This window comes from Entelurus aequoreus, linkage group LG08 (assembly GCF_033978785.1).
Source record: "Entelurus aequoreus isolate RoL-2023_Sb linkage group LG08, RoL_Eaeq_v1.1, whole genome shotgun sequence".
Lineage (NCBI taxonomy): Eukaryota > Metazoa > Chordata > Actinopteri > Syngnathiformes > Syngnathidae > Entelurus > Entelurus aequoreus.
Window position 1 is genome coordinate 81543340 of NC_084738.1, and position 21142 is coordinate 81564481.

General features: G+C 39.2%; 1 protein-coding gene across 1 annotated transcript in view; it reads right to left on the reverse strand.

The window, feature by feature from the left end:
- Positions 1 to 2188: 2188 nt before the first annotated feature.
- jmy (junction mediating and regulatory protein, p53 cofactor) overlaps positions 2189 to 21142 on the reverse strand; it is an 80910-nt gene continuing 61956 nt past the window's right edge. The window contains exons 3-10 of the mRNA XM_062057414.1: positions 13322 to 13472; positions 13020 to 13189; positions 9701 to 9866; positions 9441 to 9631; positions 9303 to 9377; positions 9140 to 9232; positions 6605 to 7043; positions 2189 to 3237 (exon numbers count right to left, since the gene is read on the reverse strand). Coding sequence (XP_061913398.1) covers positions 2918 to 3237; positions 6605 to 7043; positions 9140 to 9232; positions 9303 to 9377; positions 9441 to 9631; positions 9701 to 9866; positions 13020 to 13189; positions 13322 to 13472 — 1605 coding nt within the window. The 3' untranslated portion in view covers positions 2189 to 2917. The remainder of the gene's footprint in view (positions 3238 to 6604; positions 7044 to 9139; positions 9233 to 9302; positions 9378 to 9440; positions 9632 to 9700; positions 9867 to 13019; positions 13190 to 13321; positions 13473 to 21142) is intronic.

A 21142-nucleotide genomic window follows, 5' to 3' on the forward strand; every position in this document is an offset into this window, starting at 1 on the left:
AAAGTGTTAGTCGGATGAGTGGAACGTTTTGATGTCGGAATGGATTGAAAAATGTGGGAATTGTGCAACTTGGAAAAAGGTCCCATTCATTTCAATGGGAACTTCCTGGAAATTTGGGAATTTTTGAGAAAAGCGGTATATTTAAAAAATGTTTTTATTAGGAACATGAATATCCTGAATGAGCTGAATTGGTTTGAATTTCCAGGAATAAACGGAATTTGGTTTGGAAATTGGGAAAGGGTTAGTTTGAATGTCCAGGATGAGTGGAATGTGTTGATGTTGGAATGGTTTGAATAGGTTGAAAAATGTCCCATTCATTTCAATGGGAACTTCTTGGAAATTTGGGAATTTCGGGAGAAACAGGATTTGAAAAAAATAAATAAATAGCAGGTATGTCCTTAATTGACTTAATTGGTTGGTGTTGGAATTGTTTAAATCGGTCAAGAAATGTTGAAGGTAGCACTTTTTATTTGAGAAATTCCTGGAATTTTTCTAGTTTCTTAACCAACTTGTTCTTTCTCTTAACGATGAGTGTTTTGACAGAGGAACAGTTGAATTGGGTTGAAAAATGTGAAAGTAGTCATCGCACTAAACAAGGTTGGAAATAGGTTTCCAAAAAAAAAGGGAATTCCTGGAAATTTGTTCGACGTGGAAAAATTATAGTTTGAATGTCCAGGATGAGTTGAAGGTGGAAAATCCTGGACATTTTTTGAACTTGGAAAAAGGGTAGTTTGAATTTCCAGGATGGTGGAATGTGTTGAAGGTGGAATGGTTTGAATCGGTTGAAACATGTGGAAATGGTGAAAGGTTGAAAAACGGCCAATTCATTCTGAATGGGGAAAAATGTCCCGGAAAACCTGGAAATCTGGAAAATCCTGGACATTTTTTGAACTTGGAAAAAGGGTAGTTTGAATTGCCAGGATGGTGGAATGTGTTGAAGGTGGAATGGTTTGAATCGTTTGAAACATGTGGAAATGGTGAAAGGTTGAAAAATGGCCAATTCATTCTGAATTGGAAAAATGTCCCGGAAAACCTGGAAATCCAGAAAATCCTGGACATTTTTTGAACTTGGAAAAAGGGTAGTTTGAATTTCCAGGATGGTGGAATGTGTCGAAGGTGGAATGGTTTGAATCGGCTTAAACATGTGGAAATGGTGAAAGGTTGAAAAATGGCCAATTCATTCTGAATGGGGAAAAATGTCCCGGAAAACCTGGAAATCTGGAAAATCCTGGACATTTTTTGAACTTGGAAAAAGGGTAGTTTGAATTGCCAGGATGGTGGAATGTGTTGAAGGTGGAATGGTTTGAATCGGCTTAAACATGTGTAAATGGTGAAAGGTTGAAAAATGGCCAATTCATTCTGAATTGGAAAAATGTCCCGGAAAACCTGGAAATCCAGAAAATCCTGGACATTTTTTGAACTTGGAAAAAGGGTAGTTTGAATTTCCAGGATGGTGGAATGTGTCGAAGGTGGAATGGTTTGAATCGGCTTAAACATGTGTAAATGGTGAAAGGTTGAAAAATGGCCAATTCATTCTGAATGGGGAAAAATGTCCCGGAAAACCTGGAAATCTGGAAAATCCTGGACATTTTTTGAACTTGGAAAAAGGGTAGTTTGAATTGCCAGGATGGTGGAATGTGTTGAAGGTGGAATGGTTTGAATCGGTTGAAACATGTGGAAATGGTGAAAGGTTGAAAAATGGCCAATTCATTCTGAATGGGGAAAAATGTCCCAGAAAACCTGGAAATCTGGAAAATCCTGTACATTTTTTAAACTTGGAAATAAGGTAGTTTGAATTTCCAGGATGGTGGAATGTGTTGAAGGTGGAATGGTTTGAATCGGTTGAAACATGTGGAAATGGTGAAAGGTTGAAAAATGGCCAACTCATTCTGAATGGGGAAAAATGTCCCGGAAAACCTGGAAATCTGGGAATTTTTGGAATGTGTCAAGGGAAAGCCTGCGATTCCTGAATAGGCTGAACACTTTGAAGTTGGAACGCTTTGAATCGGGTGAAACATGTGGAAGGTAGAGCGTGTCAAAATGTGGAGAAGAAGAAGTACAAGTAATAAATAGATGAATGTTGGTGTAGGAAGTCATGTGTGAATGTTTGGAGCATTCACACAATAAAAAGGTGTGTAAATAATGAACGAGCTCACTAATTAAATATTTTTACAAAGTATTTCACATTTAATGTTGTATTTTTTTATTGAATTTTGGCAGACAAAAACCAAGCCTCCATACAAAAACAGCGATTGTTCTTAAAAAAACCAACACATCTTTAAAATATGAAGCCTCAATAAATACATTTAAGCATGCAGATATATATATATATATATATTTATATATATATAATTTGTTTTAGTCGTGATTCAGTAAAGTGAATTCATATTATTGCACGTCTGCTGTGAGGTCCGACTGGTCCCACTCGGCTCGTTCTGCTCCTTTTTCTTCAAAACAAACCCAAACAACGGAACGACAAGACGACTCAAAACTGGAACGGGAAAAAAACGAGCGCAAAAGCAAGACAAAAATGAAAGTTAGAAATCACGTACGTCTTTTGTTGTTAGCGCCGTTTAGCTCCGGGAAGGTTTCATACACCACGTTTAAATAATAATAAAAAGCACACAACACACGTAGTAATAATAATAATAATAATAATACAAATAATAGAAGAGAAGGCAGGAAATAATGCGCTGTCACCAGCAGGGGGCAGTGTTGGTAAAGTGAGCCAATCTCTATTGGAAGTTTCTGGTAAACTTTTGGTGATTTCCCACATTCGGACATAATAAAAAATAAAAAGTTCATAAAAGACGCCGACGTGGTAGAAAAGTTGATTTGTGTTTCCATGGAAACGCGGGTGGTAAACAGCAGAAGAGCGGCCAGGTCCACCACGTGGGTTGGTTAGTTAGTTAGTTAGTTAGTTCTCCCAGTCGGTGCAGGGCAGACCTTCGTCCTCGGACTCGGAGTCGGGCGACGCCTCCTTGATCCGCCGCAGGGCCTCGTGGATGCTGCGCGTGAGGGCGTCGGCCGAGTGCGGGAAGCCGCGGGCGTGGCGCGGCGGCCGCTGCTGCTCGGGGCGCAGGCGCACCTGCTTGAGGCGCACGCCCTGGCGGATCTGGGCCAGGATGTTGTCGCTGTCGTCGTCCGGGTCGGGCGCCAACACGCGCAGCTCCGCCTTCCTCAGGTGGAAGCTGCCGCGCTTCAGCGACGCCAGGACCTCGTCCATGGGGGAGCTCGCTGGGGACGCAACACACACGCCATGTCAACTGTAGACCACCAGCATGTACCACACACGGCATGCAGCAATGATTGGGTGAGGAATGAAAAAGATGCTTTGTTGTTTTGTTTCTTGTAAACATGACACATTTAAATATCATGTAGTTGTATTGTTAAAATATAGATTTTTGTTTTTATTGTATTATTTAACTTATAAAATATTGTTTTTTAAAAACAATGTAAACATTTAAATATAACGTAGTTATATTAAAATGTACATTTTGGTTTATTGTATTTTATTTTAGTTAAAAAACATTTAAATATCTATCCATCCATTTTCTACAGCTTGTCCCTTTTGGGGTTGCGGGGGGTGCTGGAGCCTATCTCGGGTACTACACCCTATCATGTAGTTGTTAAAATATAAATTTTTGTTTTTATTGTATTATTTAACCTATGAAACATTGTTTTTAAAAACAATGTAACCATTTAAATATAATGTAGTTATATTAAAATATACATTTTGGTTTATTGTATTTTATTTTAGTTATAAAATATATTTTTTAAAACAGTAAACATTTAAATATCATGTAGTTATATTGTTAAAATATACATTTTTGTTTTTATTGTATTATTTAACTTATAAAATATATATATATTTAAAAAAACAATGTAAACATTTAAATATAATGTAGTTATATTAAAATATACATTTTGGTTTATTGTATTTTATTTTAGTTATAAATTATTTTTTTTAAACAATGTAAACATTTAAATATAATGTAGTTGTATTGTTAAAATATATATTTTGGTTTATTTTATTTTAGTTATAAAATACTGTTTTTAAAAACAATTTAAACATTTAAATATAATGTAGTTATATTGTTAAAATATACATTTTGAATTATTTTTAGTTATAAAATGTTTTTAAAATCAATTTAAACAATGTAGTTATATTGTTAAAATATACATTTTGGTTATAAAATAGTTTAAAAAAAAAAGGAAACTTAAATATAATGTAGTTATATTGTTAAAATATACATTTTTGTTTTTATTGCATTATTTAACTTATAAAACATTATTTTTTTTTATACAATGTAAACATTTAAATATAATGTAGTTGTTAAAATATACATTTTGGTTTATTTTATTTTAGTTATAAAATATTGTTTTGAAAAATAATGTAAACTTAAATATAATGTAGTTATATTGTTAAAATATACATTTTTGTTTTTATTGCATTATTTAACTTATAAAACATTATTTTTTTTTTATACAATGTAAACATTTAAATATAATGTAGTTGTTAAAATATACATTTTGGTTTATTTTATTTTAGTTATAAAATATTGTTTTGAAAAATAATGTAAACTTAAATATAATGTAGTTATATTGTTAAAATATACATTTTTTATTATTTTTAGTTATAAAATGTTTAAAAAAATATTTAAACACAATGTAGTTATATTGTTAAAAAGTATATTTTGGTTTATTTTATTTTAGTTATAAAATATTGTTTTGAAAAATAATGTAAACTTAAATATAATGTAGTTGTTAAATTTATATTGTTAATTTAAACTTAAATATAATGTGGTTATATTGTTAAATTTATATTGTTAATTTAAACTTTAACTTTAAAATATACATTTTGGTTTATTGTATTTTTTTTTTTAGTTATAAAATATTGTTTGTAAAAACAATGTAAACATGTAACTATAATGTAATTGTATTGTTAAAATATAACTTTTTAAATCATTTTTGTTTTGATTGCATTTTATCATTTTTATTTTTGATATCGTTTAAATTTATTTTTCAAATATGTAAAAAGTTTCAGTTTAGTAAATGTTATTTTTAACAAATTATATATAGATTTATATATACAATTTAATTTGAATAAATTCGTTTAAAAAAAAAAACTGATTGTAATGAAAGGCAAGAGAATGTGACGACGACCATAGAACAGGAAGTAAACATGTCTGTGTCCTGACTGCTCAGTACAACATGGCTGACTTTGTCCTCATGAAATATTGAAATAATAATAATAGCAACTTGGAAAAAAAAAGTAAGAGTTTGGATGTGAAAAGACTCGCTTTTTTAAAAAAGCGACGACAACCATAGAACAGGAAGTAATGCGACATTGGAAAAGGGCTGCTCGGTACAACCGGAAAGTATTGGCGTGAAGAGACTCGCCTCCCAGGAACACCCAGACATAGTCTAAATCAGGGGTCACCAACGCGGCGCCCGCGGGCACCAGGTAGCCCGTAAGGACCAGATGAGTAGCCCGCTGGTCTGTTCTAAAAATAGCTCAAATAGCAGCACTTACCAGTGAGCTGCCTCTATTTTTTAAATTTTATTTATTTACTAGCAAGCTGGTCTCGCTTTGCCCGACATTTTTAATTCTAAGAGAGACAAAACTCAAATAGAAGTTGAAAATCCAAGAAAATATTTTAAAGACTTGGTCTTCACTTGTTTAAATAAATTCATTATTTTTTTTACTTTGCTTCTTATAACTTTCAGAAAGACAATTTTAGAGAAAAAATACAATCTTAAAAAGGATTTTAGGATTTTTAAACACATATACCTTTTTACCTTTTAAATTCCTTCCTCTTCTTTCCTGACAATTTAAATCAATGTTCAAGTAAAAAAAATTTTTTTATTGTAAAGAATAATAAATACATTTTAATTTAATTCTTCATTTTAGCTTCTGTTTTTTCGATGAAGAATATTTGTGAAATATTTCTTCAAACTTATTATGATTAAAATTCAAAAAAATTATTCTGGCAAATCTAAAAAATCTGTAGAATCAAATTTAAATCTTATTTCAAAGTCTTTTGAATTTCTTTCAAAATTTTTGTTCTGGAAAACCTAGAATAAATAATGATTTGTCTGTTAGAAATATAGCTTGGTCCAATTTCTTATATATTCTAACAAAGTGTAGATTGGATTTTAACCTATTTAAAACATGTCATCAAAATTCTAAAATTAATCTTAATCAGTAAAAATTACTAATGATGTTCCATAAAAAGATTCGAATTAGCTAGATTTTCTCGTCTTTTTTTCGGTTGAATTTTGAATTTTAAAGAGTCGAAATTGAAAATAAACTATGCTTCAAAATTTAATTGTAATTTTTTTGGTGTTTTCTCCTCTTTTAAACCGTTAAATTAAGTGTAAATATCATTAATTATTAATAATAACATAGAGTTAAAGGTAAATTGAGCAAATTGGCTATTTCTGGCAATTTATTTAAGTGTGTATCAAACTGGTAGCCCTTCGCATTAATCAGTACCCAAGAAGTAGCTCTTGGTTTCAAAAAGGTTGGTGACCCCTGGTCTAAATGCTCTTCTTTCTAGGCCTGAACGTTGACAAAAGGCCAGAGTTTGACTCCGCTCACCTCGTCTCCAGCGGGCGGCGTCCTCGGCGGACGTCTTCCTCAGTTTCTTCCTGGCCGTCAGCAGCTGGCTGCTGTCGAAGAAGCGAGGACTGAAAGGAGCCAGCAGGAACTCGGACTCGCACTTGGGCGCGGACTCCTGCTCCATCCCCTCGCCCAGGCGCTGGTCCTCCAAGGAGGGGGGAGGCGGCGGCGGGGGGGGAGGAGGAGGAGGAGGAGGAGGCAAGGACAGGAAAGGAGGAGACGAGCGCAGGTGGTCCAGGTCCATGGCGGGCAGGGAGACGCTGCCGGAGCCGTCCTCTAGAGGAGGGGCAGAGAGGACCGGCAGGTCGGAGACGCGCTCGGTCTGGACGCTGGCGGCCTGCGTGCTGGGAGGCGGACCCGCTCGTCTACGACTCTGGAGTTGTCTCAGGCGGCTGGACTTCACCTGGCCCGGGTAGCGCTGCGGGGACACAAAGACACAGTCAGTCCGCAGGACCTGGTTTTAGTCAACAAATACACAAACGCTTGAGGGTTTAGCGGAAACTGTTGTGAGACCGTAAGGACCTGGGGGACACAAGACACCGATACAAGGACTCAAGGGTTTGGTTCCCCTGACAAGACACAGGGACACTAGACTTGATTGGTTTTCGGCTGCTGACAAAAGGACTTAAAACAAGGATTGGGTCAACAAGGATGCAAAACTTGAGGGTCTAGTGGACATAGTAAGACCATGAGTATTTGGTGGACACAAGACACTTGGTCAAGACACAGATGCAAGGACCCAAGGGTTTGGTTCCCCTGACAAGGACCAGGTTTTGGTGGACGAATACAAAGGGACACAAGACTTGATTGGTTTTCGGCTGCTGACAAAAGGACTTAGGACACGGATTGGGTCAACAAGGATGCAAAACTTGAGGGTTTAGGGGACATACCGTAGTAAGACCATGAGTATTTGGTCAAGACACAGATGCAAGGACCCAAGGGTTTGGTTCTCCTGACAAGGACCAGGTTTTGGTGGACAAATACAAAGGAACACAAGACTTGAGTGGTTTTCGGCTGCTGACAAAAGGACTTAGGACAAGGATTGGGTCAACAAGGATGCAAAACTTGAGGGTTTAGGGGACATAGTAAGACCATGAGTATGTGGTCAAGACACAGACGCAAGGACTCAAGGGTTTGGTTCCCTTGACACATGTAAGGACAAGGTTTTGGTGGATAGAGACACGGGGACACAATACTTGATTGGTTTTCAGCTGCTGACAAAAGGACTTAAGACAAGGATTGGGTCAACAAGGATGCAAAACTTGAGGGTTTAGGGGACATAGTAAGACCATGAGTATTTGGTGGACACAAGACACTTGGTCAAGACACAGATGCAAGGACTCAAGGGGTTGGTTCCCCTGACAAGGACCAGGTTTTGGTGGACAAAGGGCAGCAAGACTTGATTAGTTTTCGGCTGCTGACAAAAGGATTTAGGATTGGGTCAACAAAGATGCAAAACTTGAGGGTTTAATAAGACCATGAGTTTTTGGTGGACATAAGACACTTGATCAAGACACAGATGCAAGGACTCAATGGTTTGATTCCCCTGACAAGGACCAGGTTTTGGTGGACAAATACAAAGGAACACCAGACTTGATTGGTTTTCGGCTGCTGACAAAAGGACTTAGGACAAGGATTGGGTCTACAAGGATGCAAAACTTGAGGGTTTAGTGGCCATAGTATGACCATGAGTATGACCATGAGTATTTGGTCAAGACACAGACGCAAGGACTCAAGGGTTTGGTTCCCTTGACACATGTAAGGACAAGGTTTTGGTGGACAAAGACACAGGGACACAAGAGTTGATTGGTTTTCGGGTGCTGACAAAAGGATTTAAGACAAGGATTGGGTCAACAAAGATGCAAAACTTCTTGATTGGTTTTCGGCTGGTGACAAAAGGACTTAGGACAAGGATTGGGTCAACAAAGATGCAAAACTTGAGGGTTTAGGGGACATAGTAAGACCATGAGTATTTGGTCAAGACACAGATGCAAGGACTCAAGGGTTTGGTTCCCTTGACACATGTAAGGACAAGGTTTTGGTGGATAGAGACACAGGGACACAAGACTTGATTGGTTTTCGGCTGCTGACAAAAGGACTTACGACAAGGATTGGGTCAATAAGGATGCAAAACTTGAGGGTTTAGTGGACATAGTAAGACCATGAGTATTTGGTGGACACAAGACACTTGGTCAAGACACAGATGCAAGGACATGTTCAAAGGTTTCATGGACACTGACTCATGACTTGGACATAAGATAACCTTTGATACAGACAGGAAGGACAGGAACCTAAGGTCTGGGTGGACACTGATGCAAAGTCTAATTGAAGAGTTCAGTGGACGGAGGAGTTCAGTGGACGCCTTCTTTGACATGAAGGGTTTTAGGGGACAAAGGTGACAAGGACACAAGGGTTCATTAGACAGAAAACGTTAAAGCCTCAAGAAGAGAGAAGGTTTTAGTTGACTAGGACAATAAACCATCAACACCCATGAAGACAGTTTCTGGTCTCTACCTGATTGAGGCTGCGAAGTCTGTCCAGAGTTCTTTGTCTCTCCTGACTGACTCGTGCGTTCTGCTCGTCTTCGTCTTCCTCCGTCTCCTCAACCTTTCCAGGAAAGACATTTAGTTTGATGCCAGCTGTCCCAAAGAAGCTAAGGAAGGGCTGTCCGTCAAACCTGCAGAGACGTGTTGTCCCCCAGAACTCCCTGACGTTCTAGGACCTTCTGCTTGTGATTGGAGATACAAATGTCCTGTTGAAAGACCAAAGTCTCTTTTAGCTCGTGTCAAACGAGTCTGAGGTCTGGTCTCCTCACCTTCTTGTTTTTGAGGTAGACTTTCTTGGCGGTGATGCGTCCTCTGCGGGCCTCCAGCTGCCGAGTTCTCTGCTGCAGGACGCCCAGGTCTTCGTCTCTAAGCGAGGCCGGCGGGGTGGCGGGGTCCTTGTCCCCCTTCATGGCGTCGGGGCTCTCGAAAGCGTCGTAGTAGACCACCTCGTCCTGTCTCTCTGAGGGGGACCACAAGGGGCCTTCAATGAACGGGACTGCCCTCTGGTGGGCAAAGCGTGCGACTGCACCTGTGATTTGTCTGCGCAGACTCTGCAGCTGCGCCGTGATCAGCAGCTCCTCGCAGCGCAGGACCTCGGCCTGGATGTGGTAGAGCTGCAGCTGGAGCTGGTAGTAGAGCGCCTCCAGCTGGTCCAGGTGCAGCATGGCGTCCTCGCCGCCCTGCAGGCTCCGCATCTGCAAAGCGTAGCCGGTCGACTGTCAGCTCAAGTATCATAATTGCTCTTAGTTACGCCTCTAGTCAGTGAGCCGACTGACTGTCAACTCAAGTACCATAAATGTTTGTAGTTACGCCTCTAGTCAGTGAGCCGGTCGACTGTCAGCTCAAGTAAAGTACCATAAATGCTCTTAGTTACACCTCTAGTCAGTGAGCCGACTGACTGTCAATTCAAGTACCATAAATGCTCTTAGTTACGCCTCTAGTCAGTGAGCCGGCCAACTGTCAACTCAAGTACCATAAATGCTCTTAGTTACGCCTCTAGTCAGTGAGCCGACTGACTGTCAATTCAAGTACCATAAATGCTCTTAGTTACGCCTCTAGTCAGTGAGCCGACTGACTGTCAACTCAAGTACCATAAATGTTTGTAGTTACGCCTCTAGTCAGTGAGCCGGTCGACTGTCAGCTCAAGTAAAGTACCATAAATGCTCTTAGTTACACCTCTAGTCAGTGAGCCGACTGACTGTCAATTCAAGTACCATAAATGCTCTTAGTTACGCCTCTAGTCAGTGAGCCGGCCAACTGTCAACTCAAGTACCATAAATGCTCTTAGTTACGCCTCTAGTCAGTGAGCCGACTGACTGTCAATTCAAGTACCATAAATGCTCTTAGTTACGCCTCTAGTCAGTGAGACGGCCAACTGTCAACTCAAGTACCATAAATGCTCTTAGTTACACCTCTAGTCAGTGAGCCGACTGACTGTCAACTCAAGTACCATAAATGTTTGTAGTTACGCCTCTAGTCAGTGAGCCGGTCGACTGTCAGCTCAAGTACCATAAATGCTCTTAGTTACGCCTCTAGTCAGTGAGCCGGCCCACTGTCAACTCAAGTAGCATAAATGCTCTTAGTTACGCCTCTAGTCAGTGAGCCGGTGGACTGTTAACTCAAGTAGCATAAATGCTCTTAGTTACGCCTCTAGTCAGTGAGCCGGTGGACTGTTAACTCAAGTAGCATAAATGCTCTTAGTTACGCCTCTAGTCAGTGAGCCGGTGGACTGTTAACTCAAGTAGCATAAATGCTCTTAGTTACGCCTCTAGTCAGTGAGACGGCCAACTGTCAACTCAAGTACCATAAATGCTCTTAGTTACACCTCTAGTCAGTGAGCCGACTGACTGTCAACTCAAGTACCATAAATGTTTGTAGTTACGCCTCTAGTCAGTGAGCCGGTCGACTGTCAGCTCAAGTACCATAAATGCTCTTAGTTACGCCTCTAGTCAGTGAGCCGGCCAACTGTCAACTCAAGTACCATAAATGTTCTTAATTACGCCTCTAGTCAGTGAGCCGGTGGACTGTTAACTCAAGTAGCATAAATGCTCTTAGTTACGCCTCTAGTCAGTGAGCCATCCGACTGTCAGCTCAAGTACCATAAATGTTTGTAGTTCCGCCTCTAGTCAATGAGCCGGCCGACTGTCAGCTCAAGTACCATAAATGCTCTTAGTTACGCCTCTAGTCAGTGAGCCGGCCGACTGTCAGCTCAAGTACCAAAAATGCTCTTTGTTACGCCTCTAGTCAGTGAGCCGGACGACTGTGAGCTTAAATACCATAAATGCTTGTAGTTACACCTCTAGTCAGTGAGCCGGACGACTGTCAGTCTAAATACCATAAATGCTTGTAGTTACGCCTCTAGTCAGTGAGCCGGACGACTGTCAGTCTAAATACCATAAATGCTTGTAGTTACGCCTCTAGTCAGTGAGCCGCCTATGTTGTGTACAAACACAAATAATTAGTGACGTTGTTCAACAGCCATGGCATTAACAGCTGTGGCTGTAGGCAACCTCCTGATGTAGTTTTTCATAAAGGCATTATTTGTATTACCTCTACGGCTGCAAGGATGCATCTATTTAATGGATTAACTCGATAAAAGAAAAAAGCTTTGATTTATATTCTGATGAATTGTTTGAGCTAATAAAAGTGATCAAATCAGGACCGCATGAAAGAAGGTAAAACAAATGGAATAAAAGGTAAAAGAGAGTAACAGGTCAAGGGTGAATCGAAAGTAAATTAAAGGTTAAGAGGGTAAATAAGGAAAAAAAGGTAAATTAATGTAAAGGGAAGGTTAAGAAAAAGGTAAATAAAAGGTCATTGGAAAGTAAATAAAAGGTAAAACAAGTTAAAAGGTAAATGAGGAATATGCAAGGTGAAAAATGGTAAAATAAGTTCAATAGAAGATAAAATATGTTAATTAGAAGGTAAGCGAAGGTAAATAAAAGGTAAAAGAAGTGAAATAGAAGGTATATCAATTGTAAAAAAAAAGTTAAATAGAAGGTAAATAAAAGGTAAAAGAAGTGAAATATGAGGTAAAAGAAGGTAAATATAATGTAAAATAAGGAATTTAGAAGATAAAAGTAAATAAAACAAAGTAAAAGAAGGTAAATAAAAGGTAAAATAAGTGAAAGAAAAGGTATATCAATTGAAAAAGTTAAATAGAAGGTAAATATAATATAAAATAAGGAATTTAGAATGAAAAAGAAAATAAAAAAAAGTAAAAGACGGTCAAAAAAGGTCAATAGAAGGTAAATAAAAGGTAAAAAGTGAAATATGAGGTAAAGGAAGGTAAATATAATGTAAAATAAGGAATTTAGAAGGTGAAAGGAAATAAAACAAAGTAAAAGACGATCAAACAAGGTAAGCGAAGGTAAAAGAAGTGAAATAGAAGGTATATCAATTGTAAAAAAGTTAAATAGAAGGTCAAATAAGGAATTTAGAAGGTGAAAGGAAATAAAACAAAGTAAAAGAAAGTAAATAAAAGGTAAGTAGAAAGAAACATCTTTGTTTATTACAACTACTTTCCCCTAAAATGAGGCAATAAAGTGTTTGATGCCAAGAGGAGGCAAGGATGACCACCAGAGGGTGCACTCCTCCATGAAGGGTCAACCACAGTTAGTTGCCTAAACAGAGTGTGAATAGAAAGTAAGAAAGGAGTGAAATAGCAACAATGAAGGATCCGACATCTGCCTTTGCTCTAAAACCTTCTTTTGTGCTGGCATGTTGCTGCTGGACGACAATCAGCGCCTTCTTGTGGCGTTACACACACACACAATATATCATCACATGGTGTGTGTGTGTGTGTGTGTGTGTGTGTGTGTGTGTGTGTGTGTGTGTGTGTGTCTCACCTGCTCCTTCAAGCTGTGCTTCCTCTGCTCCAGGCAGATCTCCTTGGCCCGCATCAGCTGCAGGGTCTCTTTGGAGACGGCGTACTGCAGCCTCTCCATGCGCTCCACCGCCGCCGCCCACGCAGACTTGCCCAACTTGCGCTGGTCGGCGCGCATCCGCTCGCACAGCGCTACACACACACACACACACACACACACACACACACACACACACACACACACACACACACACACACACACACACACACACACTCAGAGAAGGAAGAACGGCGTGCGAAAAAGGCTCAGCTTGGCGAAAATACCTTTCTGTGCCCGGTTGGTGCTTTCGAAGAACTTGACGGTCAGGTCCTGGATGGCGAGGACGGCCGCGTGCGCCTTCTTCTGCCACTCCTCGTCCTCCTTCCTCAGGCCCTCCACGCGGCGAGGGCCCAGGCGCTCCGTCTCCAGCGAGATCTGAAGGGCAAGGGAAGGTGCGATGAGGTGTAATGCCGACTTCTCGCAGCAGAGGGCAGTAAAAACCAAGTTTAAAAGTCCTCATTACAAAAAGGTCAATCCTCTGCACCAGGTGGGTATACTCTGACCAGGTGGATATACTCTGCAGTTTTATTAACATTTTGGCCGAGCCTCAATCTCTCTCCTTGTGGAAAAAGGCAAAGATCCCTCGTATGGTCCTAACAGTCCAAGCCCCATTTTTTTGGCCCTGGAAATAATGACGTTTCTTACTAAATGTATTCTTTCTATTTTGGGAGAAAAAAAGATAATGTACTCCATGTAATCGCAAATTATGTTCACTTAAATATGGTCAAATTATGCAAAAATATATGATCAAACATTCAAACCATTTTTTAAATAGAAAAAAATACTACTAATAATGATTTCACAGCAAGTTATCCATCAAATTGTGCAATGTAAAAATAATAGATTTCATGGTCAAATTGTGAAATTTACTGTGGTTTTTACAACATTTTTATCTAAAGGAAAAAAACTGTACTTTTTTACTGTAATAAACTGTGGAATTTACAGTAATACACCAGTGGTTTTCACTGAGGGCCACATGGCAGTTATGTTTGGCCCCAAAGGGCCGTGTCTAACAGTGAATACTATTATTACACCATTTTAATGCATTTTATGAGTAGATTTTTTTAAATTAATGTGTAAAAAATATATAAGATATATATTAAAAAAAAGGCAGCTTAGTTGCCAGAATTTTACTGTAAAATTTACATTTGTTTATTTACTGTAAATTTTAAAAAATTCAATTTTACAGTAAAATTTCGGAACCTGAGCTGCAAGTTTTTTGTTTTTTATACCGCAAATCAACAAGTGTAGATTTTACGGTGTATTACTGTAAATGCACTACAGTTTATTACAGTGAAAAAAGTACTGTTTTATATGCATTTTAGTTGTAGATTTTTTTTAAACGAAAATGTTCAAAAAAATATGGTAAGTTGCAGTAATTTCACCTCAAAATGTAGTGTATATTACTGTAAATGGAAAAACAGTATTGCTGTTTTTACGGTAAAATTTACTTCTTTTTTTTTACTGTAAATTTTAAAAAAACCTGCAATTTTACCAAAAAAAATTGGCACCTGAGCTGCCAGTTTTTTGTTTTTTTTTTAAACCGTAACTCAAAAAGTGTAGATTTGTTGGTGTATTACTGTAAATTCACTACAGTTTATTACAGTAAAAAAAAGTACTGTTTTTATATACATTTTAGTTGTAGATTTTTTTTTAAACGAAAGTGTTCAAAAAAATATGGTAACTTGCAATAATTTCACCTCAAAATGCAGTGTATATTACTGTAAATGGGAGAACACTACTGCTGTTTTTATGGTTAAAAAAAAGCAGCTCAGTTGCCAGAATTTTACTGTAAAATGTAAATTTTTTACTGTAAATTAAAAAAAATGCAATTTTACAAAAAAATGTTGGCACCTGAGCTTCCAGTTTTTTTTGTTAGTTTTTTTTAAAATTTTTTTACCGCAAATCAACAAGTGTATATTTTTCAGTGTATTACTGTAAATGCCAAAACGACACCACAGTTTATTACAGTAAAAAAAGTAATTTATTTTTTTTAACCAACATTTTCAAAAAAATATAAGTTGCAATAATTTCACCTCAAAATGTAGTATATATTACTGTAAATGGAAAAACACTACTGCTCTTTTTATGGTTAAAAAAAAAAGGCAGCTCAGTTGCAAGAATTTTACTGTAAAATAGAAACAATTTTTTTTACTGTAAATAAAAAAACCCTGCAATTTTACAGTAAAATTTCGGAACCTGAGCTGCAAGTTTGTTTGTTTTTTATACCGAAAATCAACAAGTGTAGATTTTTCGGTGTATCACTGTAAATGCACTACAGTTTATTACTGTAAAAAAAAAATAGTACTGTTTTTATATGCATTTTAGTTGTAGATTTAAAAAATAAAAAAAAGTTCAAAAAAAATATGGTAAGTTGCAGTAATTTCGCCTCAAAATGTAGTGTATATTACTTTAAATGGAAAAACACTAGTGCTGTTTTTATGGTAAAAAATGTTACTGTAAAATTTACTTTTTTTTTTTTTTTTTACTGTAAATAAAAAATAAAAAAAATGTTTACAAAAAAATGTTGGCACCTGAGCTGCCAGTTTTTTAATGTTTTTGTTTTGTTTTTTACCGTAAATCAACCAGTGTAGATTTTTCGGTGTATTACTGTAAATGCCGAAACGGCACCACAGTTTATTACAGTAAAAAAAGTACTGTTTTTATATGCATTTTAGTTGTATGATTTTTTTTTTTTTTGAACGAAAATGTTCAAAAAAATATGGTAAGTTGCAATAATTTCACCTCAAAATGTAGTGTATATTACTGTAAATGGAAACACACTACTGCTGTTTTTATGGTAAAAAATGTTACTGTAAAATTTACATTTGTTTTTTTACTGTAAATTAAAAAAAATGCAATTTTACAGTAAAAATTTCGGAACCTGAGCTGCATGTTTTTTAGTTTTTTTTTTAACCGCATATCAACAAGTGTAGATTTTTCGGTGTAGTACTGTAAATGCGCTACAGTTTATTACAGTAAAAAAAGTACTGTTTTTATATGAATTTTAGTTGTAGATTTTTTTTTTAAACGAAAATGTTCAAAACAATATGGTAAGTTGCAGTAATTTCACCTCAAAATGTAGTGTATATTACTGTAAATGGGAAAACACTACTGCTGGTTTTATGGTAAAAACAAAACAAAAAAGCAGCTCAGTTACCAGAATTTTACTGTAAAATTTACATTTATTTTTTTTACTGTAAATAAAAAAACCTGCAATTTTACAAAAAAAATTTGGCACCTGAGTTGCCAGTTTTTCTTGGTTTTTTTTTAGCGTAAATCAACAAGTGTAGATTTTTGGTGTAATACTGTAAATGCCAAAATGGCGCCACAGTTTATTACAGTAAAAAAAAATACAGTTTTATATGCATTTTAGTTGTACTTTTTTTTTTTAAATGAAAATGTTCAAAAAAATATGGTAAGTTGCAGTAATTTCTCCTCAAAATGTAGTGTATATTACTGTAAATGGAAAAACACTACTGCTGTTTTTATGGTAAAAAAAAAAAAAAAAGGCAGCTCAGTTGCCAGAATTTTACTGTAACATTTACATTAGTTTGTTTTTACTGTAAATAAAAAAAAACTGCAATTTTACAAAAAAAATTTGGCAGACAGCTGCCAGTTTTGTTCTGGTTTTTTTAACCATGAATCAACATTTTTTGGTGTATTACTGTAAATGCCAAAACGGCACCACAGTTTATTACAGTAAAAAAAGTACTGTTTTTTTTTCATTTAAAAGAAAAATGCTGTAAAAACCACAGTAAATTTTACAATTTGACCATGAAATCTATTGCTACTTTTACACTGCACAATTTGATGGATAACTTGCTGTGAAATTATTATTATTAGTATTTATTTATTTTTAAAAAATGGTTTGATAATATATTTTAGCATAATTAGACAATATTTAAGTTAACATCAATTGTAAATATTTTTTTCTTTCTCCCAAAATAGAGAGAAAAAATACATTCAGTAAGAAAAGTTACAGTAGTTTATTGATAGATATTATTTCCAGGGCCACATGTGGCCCCCGGGCCCTGAGTGTGACACCTAAGTGTAGTGCTTGAAGGTCAAACTTGGTGTAAAGTCGGCCATCTTGGGTCAGATCACATGCTGGGAGTGAAGAGTTAAAAAGGGGGAGAAAAAAAATTGGCGCCACGTGGAGTCCTGGCCAGACTTCAGCCCCTCCCCCATCCCTCCCGAGTTAAAGGAACAAAATGTCCACTTCCTGTGGGGTCACATGACCAGATGTAAAGCAGATGTACAGTAGAGAGCGCGTGCACGTGACGGATGAAAAGTGGGAGGTTTGAGTCTTCATAGAGCAGAAACATGTGCACTAACTAGTTGGAGACAACAGAGGGGACATGTTTGGATGTTATGTGGCTGTCTTGTGCTGCTCAGCTAACTAGTTGGAGACAACAGAGGGGACATGTTTGGATGTTACGTGGCTGTCTTGTGCTGCTCAGCTAACTAGTTGGAGACAACAGAGGGGACATGTTTGGATGTTACGTGGCTGTCTTGTGCTGCTCAGCTAACTAGTTGGAGGGAGTAGAGGGGACATGTTTGGATGTTACGTGGCTGTCTTGTGCTGCTCAGCTAACTAGTTGGAGACAACAGAGGGGACATGTTTGGATGTTACGTTGCTGTCTTGTGCTGCTCAGCTAACTAGTTGGAGACAACAGAGGGGACATGTTTGGATGTTATGTGGCTGTCTTGTGCTGCTCAGCTAACTAGTTGGAGACAACAGAGGGGACATGTTTGGATGTTACGTGGCTGTCTTGTGCTGCTCAGTTAACTAGTTGGAGACAACAGAGGGGACATGTTTGGATGTTACGTGGCTGTCTTGTGCTGCTCAGCTAACTAGTTGGAGGGAGTAGAGGGGACATGTTTGGATGTTACGTGGCTGTCTTGTGCTGCTCAGCTAACTAGTTGGAGACAACAGAGGGGACATGTTTGGATGTTACGTGGCTGTCTTGTGCTGCTCAGCTAACTAGTTGGAGACAACAGAGGGGACATGTTTGGATGTTATGTGGCTGTCTTGTGCTGCTCAGCTAACTAGTTGGAGACAACAGAGGGGACATGTTTGGATGTTACGTGGCTGTCTTGTGCTGCTCAGCTAACTAGTTGGAGACAACAGAGGGGACATGTTTGGATGTTATGTGGCTGTCTTGTGCTGCTCAGCTAACTAGTTGGAGACAACAGAGGGGACATGTTTGGATGTTACGTGGCTGTCTTGTGCTGCTCAGCTAACTAGTTGGAGACATCAGAGGGGACATGTTTGGATGTTACGTGGCTGTCTTGTGCTGCTCAGCTAACTAGTTGGAGACAACAGAGGGGACATGTGTGGATGTTACGTGGCTGTCTTGTGCTGCTCAGCTAACTAGTTGGAGGGAGTAGAGGGGACATGTTTGGATGTTACGTGGCTGTCTTGTGCTGCTCAGCTAACTAGTTGGAGGGAGTAGAGGGGACATGTTTGGATGTTACGTGGCTGTCTTGTGCTGCTCAGCTAACTAGTTGGAGACAACAGAGGGGACATGTTTGGATGTTACGTGGCTGTCTTGTGCTGCTCAGCTAACTAGTTGGAGGGAGTAGAAGGGACATGTTTGGATGTTACGTGGCTGTCTTGTGCTGCTCAGCTAACTAGTTGGAGACAACAGAGGGGACATGTTTGGATGTTACGTGGCTGTCTTGTGCTGCTCAGCTAACTAGTTGGAGACAACAGAGGGGACATGTTTGGATGTTCCGTGGCTGTCTTGTGCTGCTCAGCTAACTAGTTGGAGACATCAGATGGGACATGTTTGGATGTTACGTGGCTGTCTTGTGCTGCTCAGCTAACTAGTTGGAGACATCAGAGGGGACATGTTTGGATGTTACGTGGCTGTCTTGTGCTGCTCAGCTAACTAGTTGGAGACAACAGAGGGGACATGTTTGGATGTTACGTGGCTGTCTTGTGCTGCTCAGCTAACTAGTTGGAGACAACAGAGGGGACATGTTTGGATGTTACGTGGCTGTCTTGTGCTGCTCAGCTAACTAGTTGGAGGGAGTAGAGGGGACATGTTTGGATGTTACGTGGCTGTCTTGTGCTGCTCAGCTAACTAGTTGGAGACAACAGAGGGGACATGTTTGGATGTTACGTGGCTGTCTTGTGCTGCTCAGCTAACTAGTTGGAGACAACAGAGGGGACATGTTTGGATGTTATGTGGCTGTCTTGTGCTGCTCAGCTAACTAGTTGGAGACAACAGAGGGGACATGTTTGGATGTTACGTGGCTGTCTTGTGCTGCTCAGCTAACTAGTTGGAGACAACAGAGGGGACATGTTTGGATGTTATGTGGCTGTCTTGTGCTGCTCAGCTAACTAGTTGGAGACAACAGAGGGGACATGTTTGGATGTTACGTGGCTGTCTTGTGCTGCTCAGCTAACTAGTTGGAGACAACAGAGGGGACATGTTTGGATGTTATGTGGCTGTCTTGTGCTGCTCAGCTAACTAGTTGGAGGGAGTAGAGGGGACATGTTTGGATGTTACGTGGCTGTCTTGTGCTGCTCAGCTAACTAGTTGGAGGGAGTAGAGGGGACATGTTTGGATGTTACGTGGCTGTCTTGTGCTGCTCAGCTAACTAGTTGGAGACAACAGAGGGGACATGTTTGGATGTTACGTTGCTGTCTTGTGCTGCTCAGCTAACTAGTTGGAGACAACAGAGGGGACATGTGTGGATGTTACGTGGCTGTCTTGTGCTGCTCAGCTAACTAGTTGGAGACAACAGAGGGGACATGTTTGGATGTTACGTGGCTGTCTTGTGCTGCTCAGCTAACTAGTTGGAGGGAGTAGAGGGGACATGTTTGGATGTTACGTGGCTGTCTTGTGCTGCTCAGCTAACTAGTTGGAGACAACAGAGGGGACATGTTTGGATGTTACGTGGCTGTCTTGTGCTGCTCAGCTAACTAGTTGGAGGGAGTAGAAGGGACATGTTTGGATGTTACGTGGCTGTCTTGTGCTGCTCAGCTAACTAGTTGGAGACAACAGAGGGGACATGTTTGGATGTTACGTGGCTGTCTTGTGCTGCTCAGCTAACTAGTTGGAGACAACAGAGGGGACATGTTTGGATGTTCCGTGGCTGTCTTGTGCTGCTCAGCTAACTAGTTGGAGACATCAGATGGGACATGTTTGGATGTTACGTGGCTGTCTTGTGCTGCTCAGCTAACTAGTTGGAGACATCAGAGGGGACATGTTTGGATGTTACGTGGCTGTCTTGTGCTGCTCAGCTAACTAGTTGGAGACAACAGAGGGGACATGTTTGGATGTTACGTGGCTGTCTTGTGCTGCTCAGCTAACTAGTTGGAGACAACAGAGGGGACATGTTTGGATGTTACGTGGCTGTCTTGTGCTGCTCAGCTAACTAGTTGGAGGGAGTAGAGGGGACATGTTTGGATGTTACGTGGCTGTCTTGTGCTGCTCAGCTAACTAGTTGGAGACAACAGAGGGGACATGTTTGGATGTTACGTGGCTGTCTTGTGCTGCTCAGCTAACTAGTTGGAGACAACAGAGGGGACATGTTTGGATGTTATGTGGCTGTCTTGTGCTGCTCAGCTAACTAGTTGGAGACAACAGAGGGGACATGTTTGGATGTTACGTGGCTGTCTTGTGCTGCTCAGCTAACTAGTTGGAGACAACAGAGGGGACATGTTTGGATGTTATGTGGCTGTCTTGTGCTGCTCAGCTAACTAGTTGGAGACAACAGAGGGGACATGTTTGGATGTTACGTGGCTGTCTTGTGCTGCTCAGCTAACTAGTTGGAGACAACAGAGGGGACATGTTTGGATGTTATGTGGCTGTCTTGTGCTGCTCAGCTAACTAGTTGGAGGGAGTAGAGGGGACATGTTTGGATGTTACGTGGCTGTCTTGTGCTGCTCAGCTAACTAGTTGGAGGGAGTAGAGGGGACATGTTTGGATGTTACGTGGCTGTCTTGTGCTGCTCAGCTAACTAGTTGGAGACAACAGAGGGGACATGTTTGGATGTTACGTTGCTGTCTTGTGCTGCTCAGCTAACTA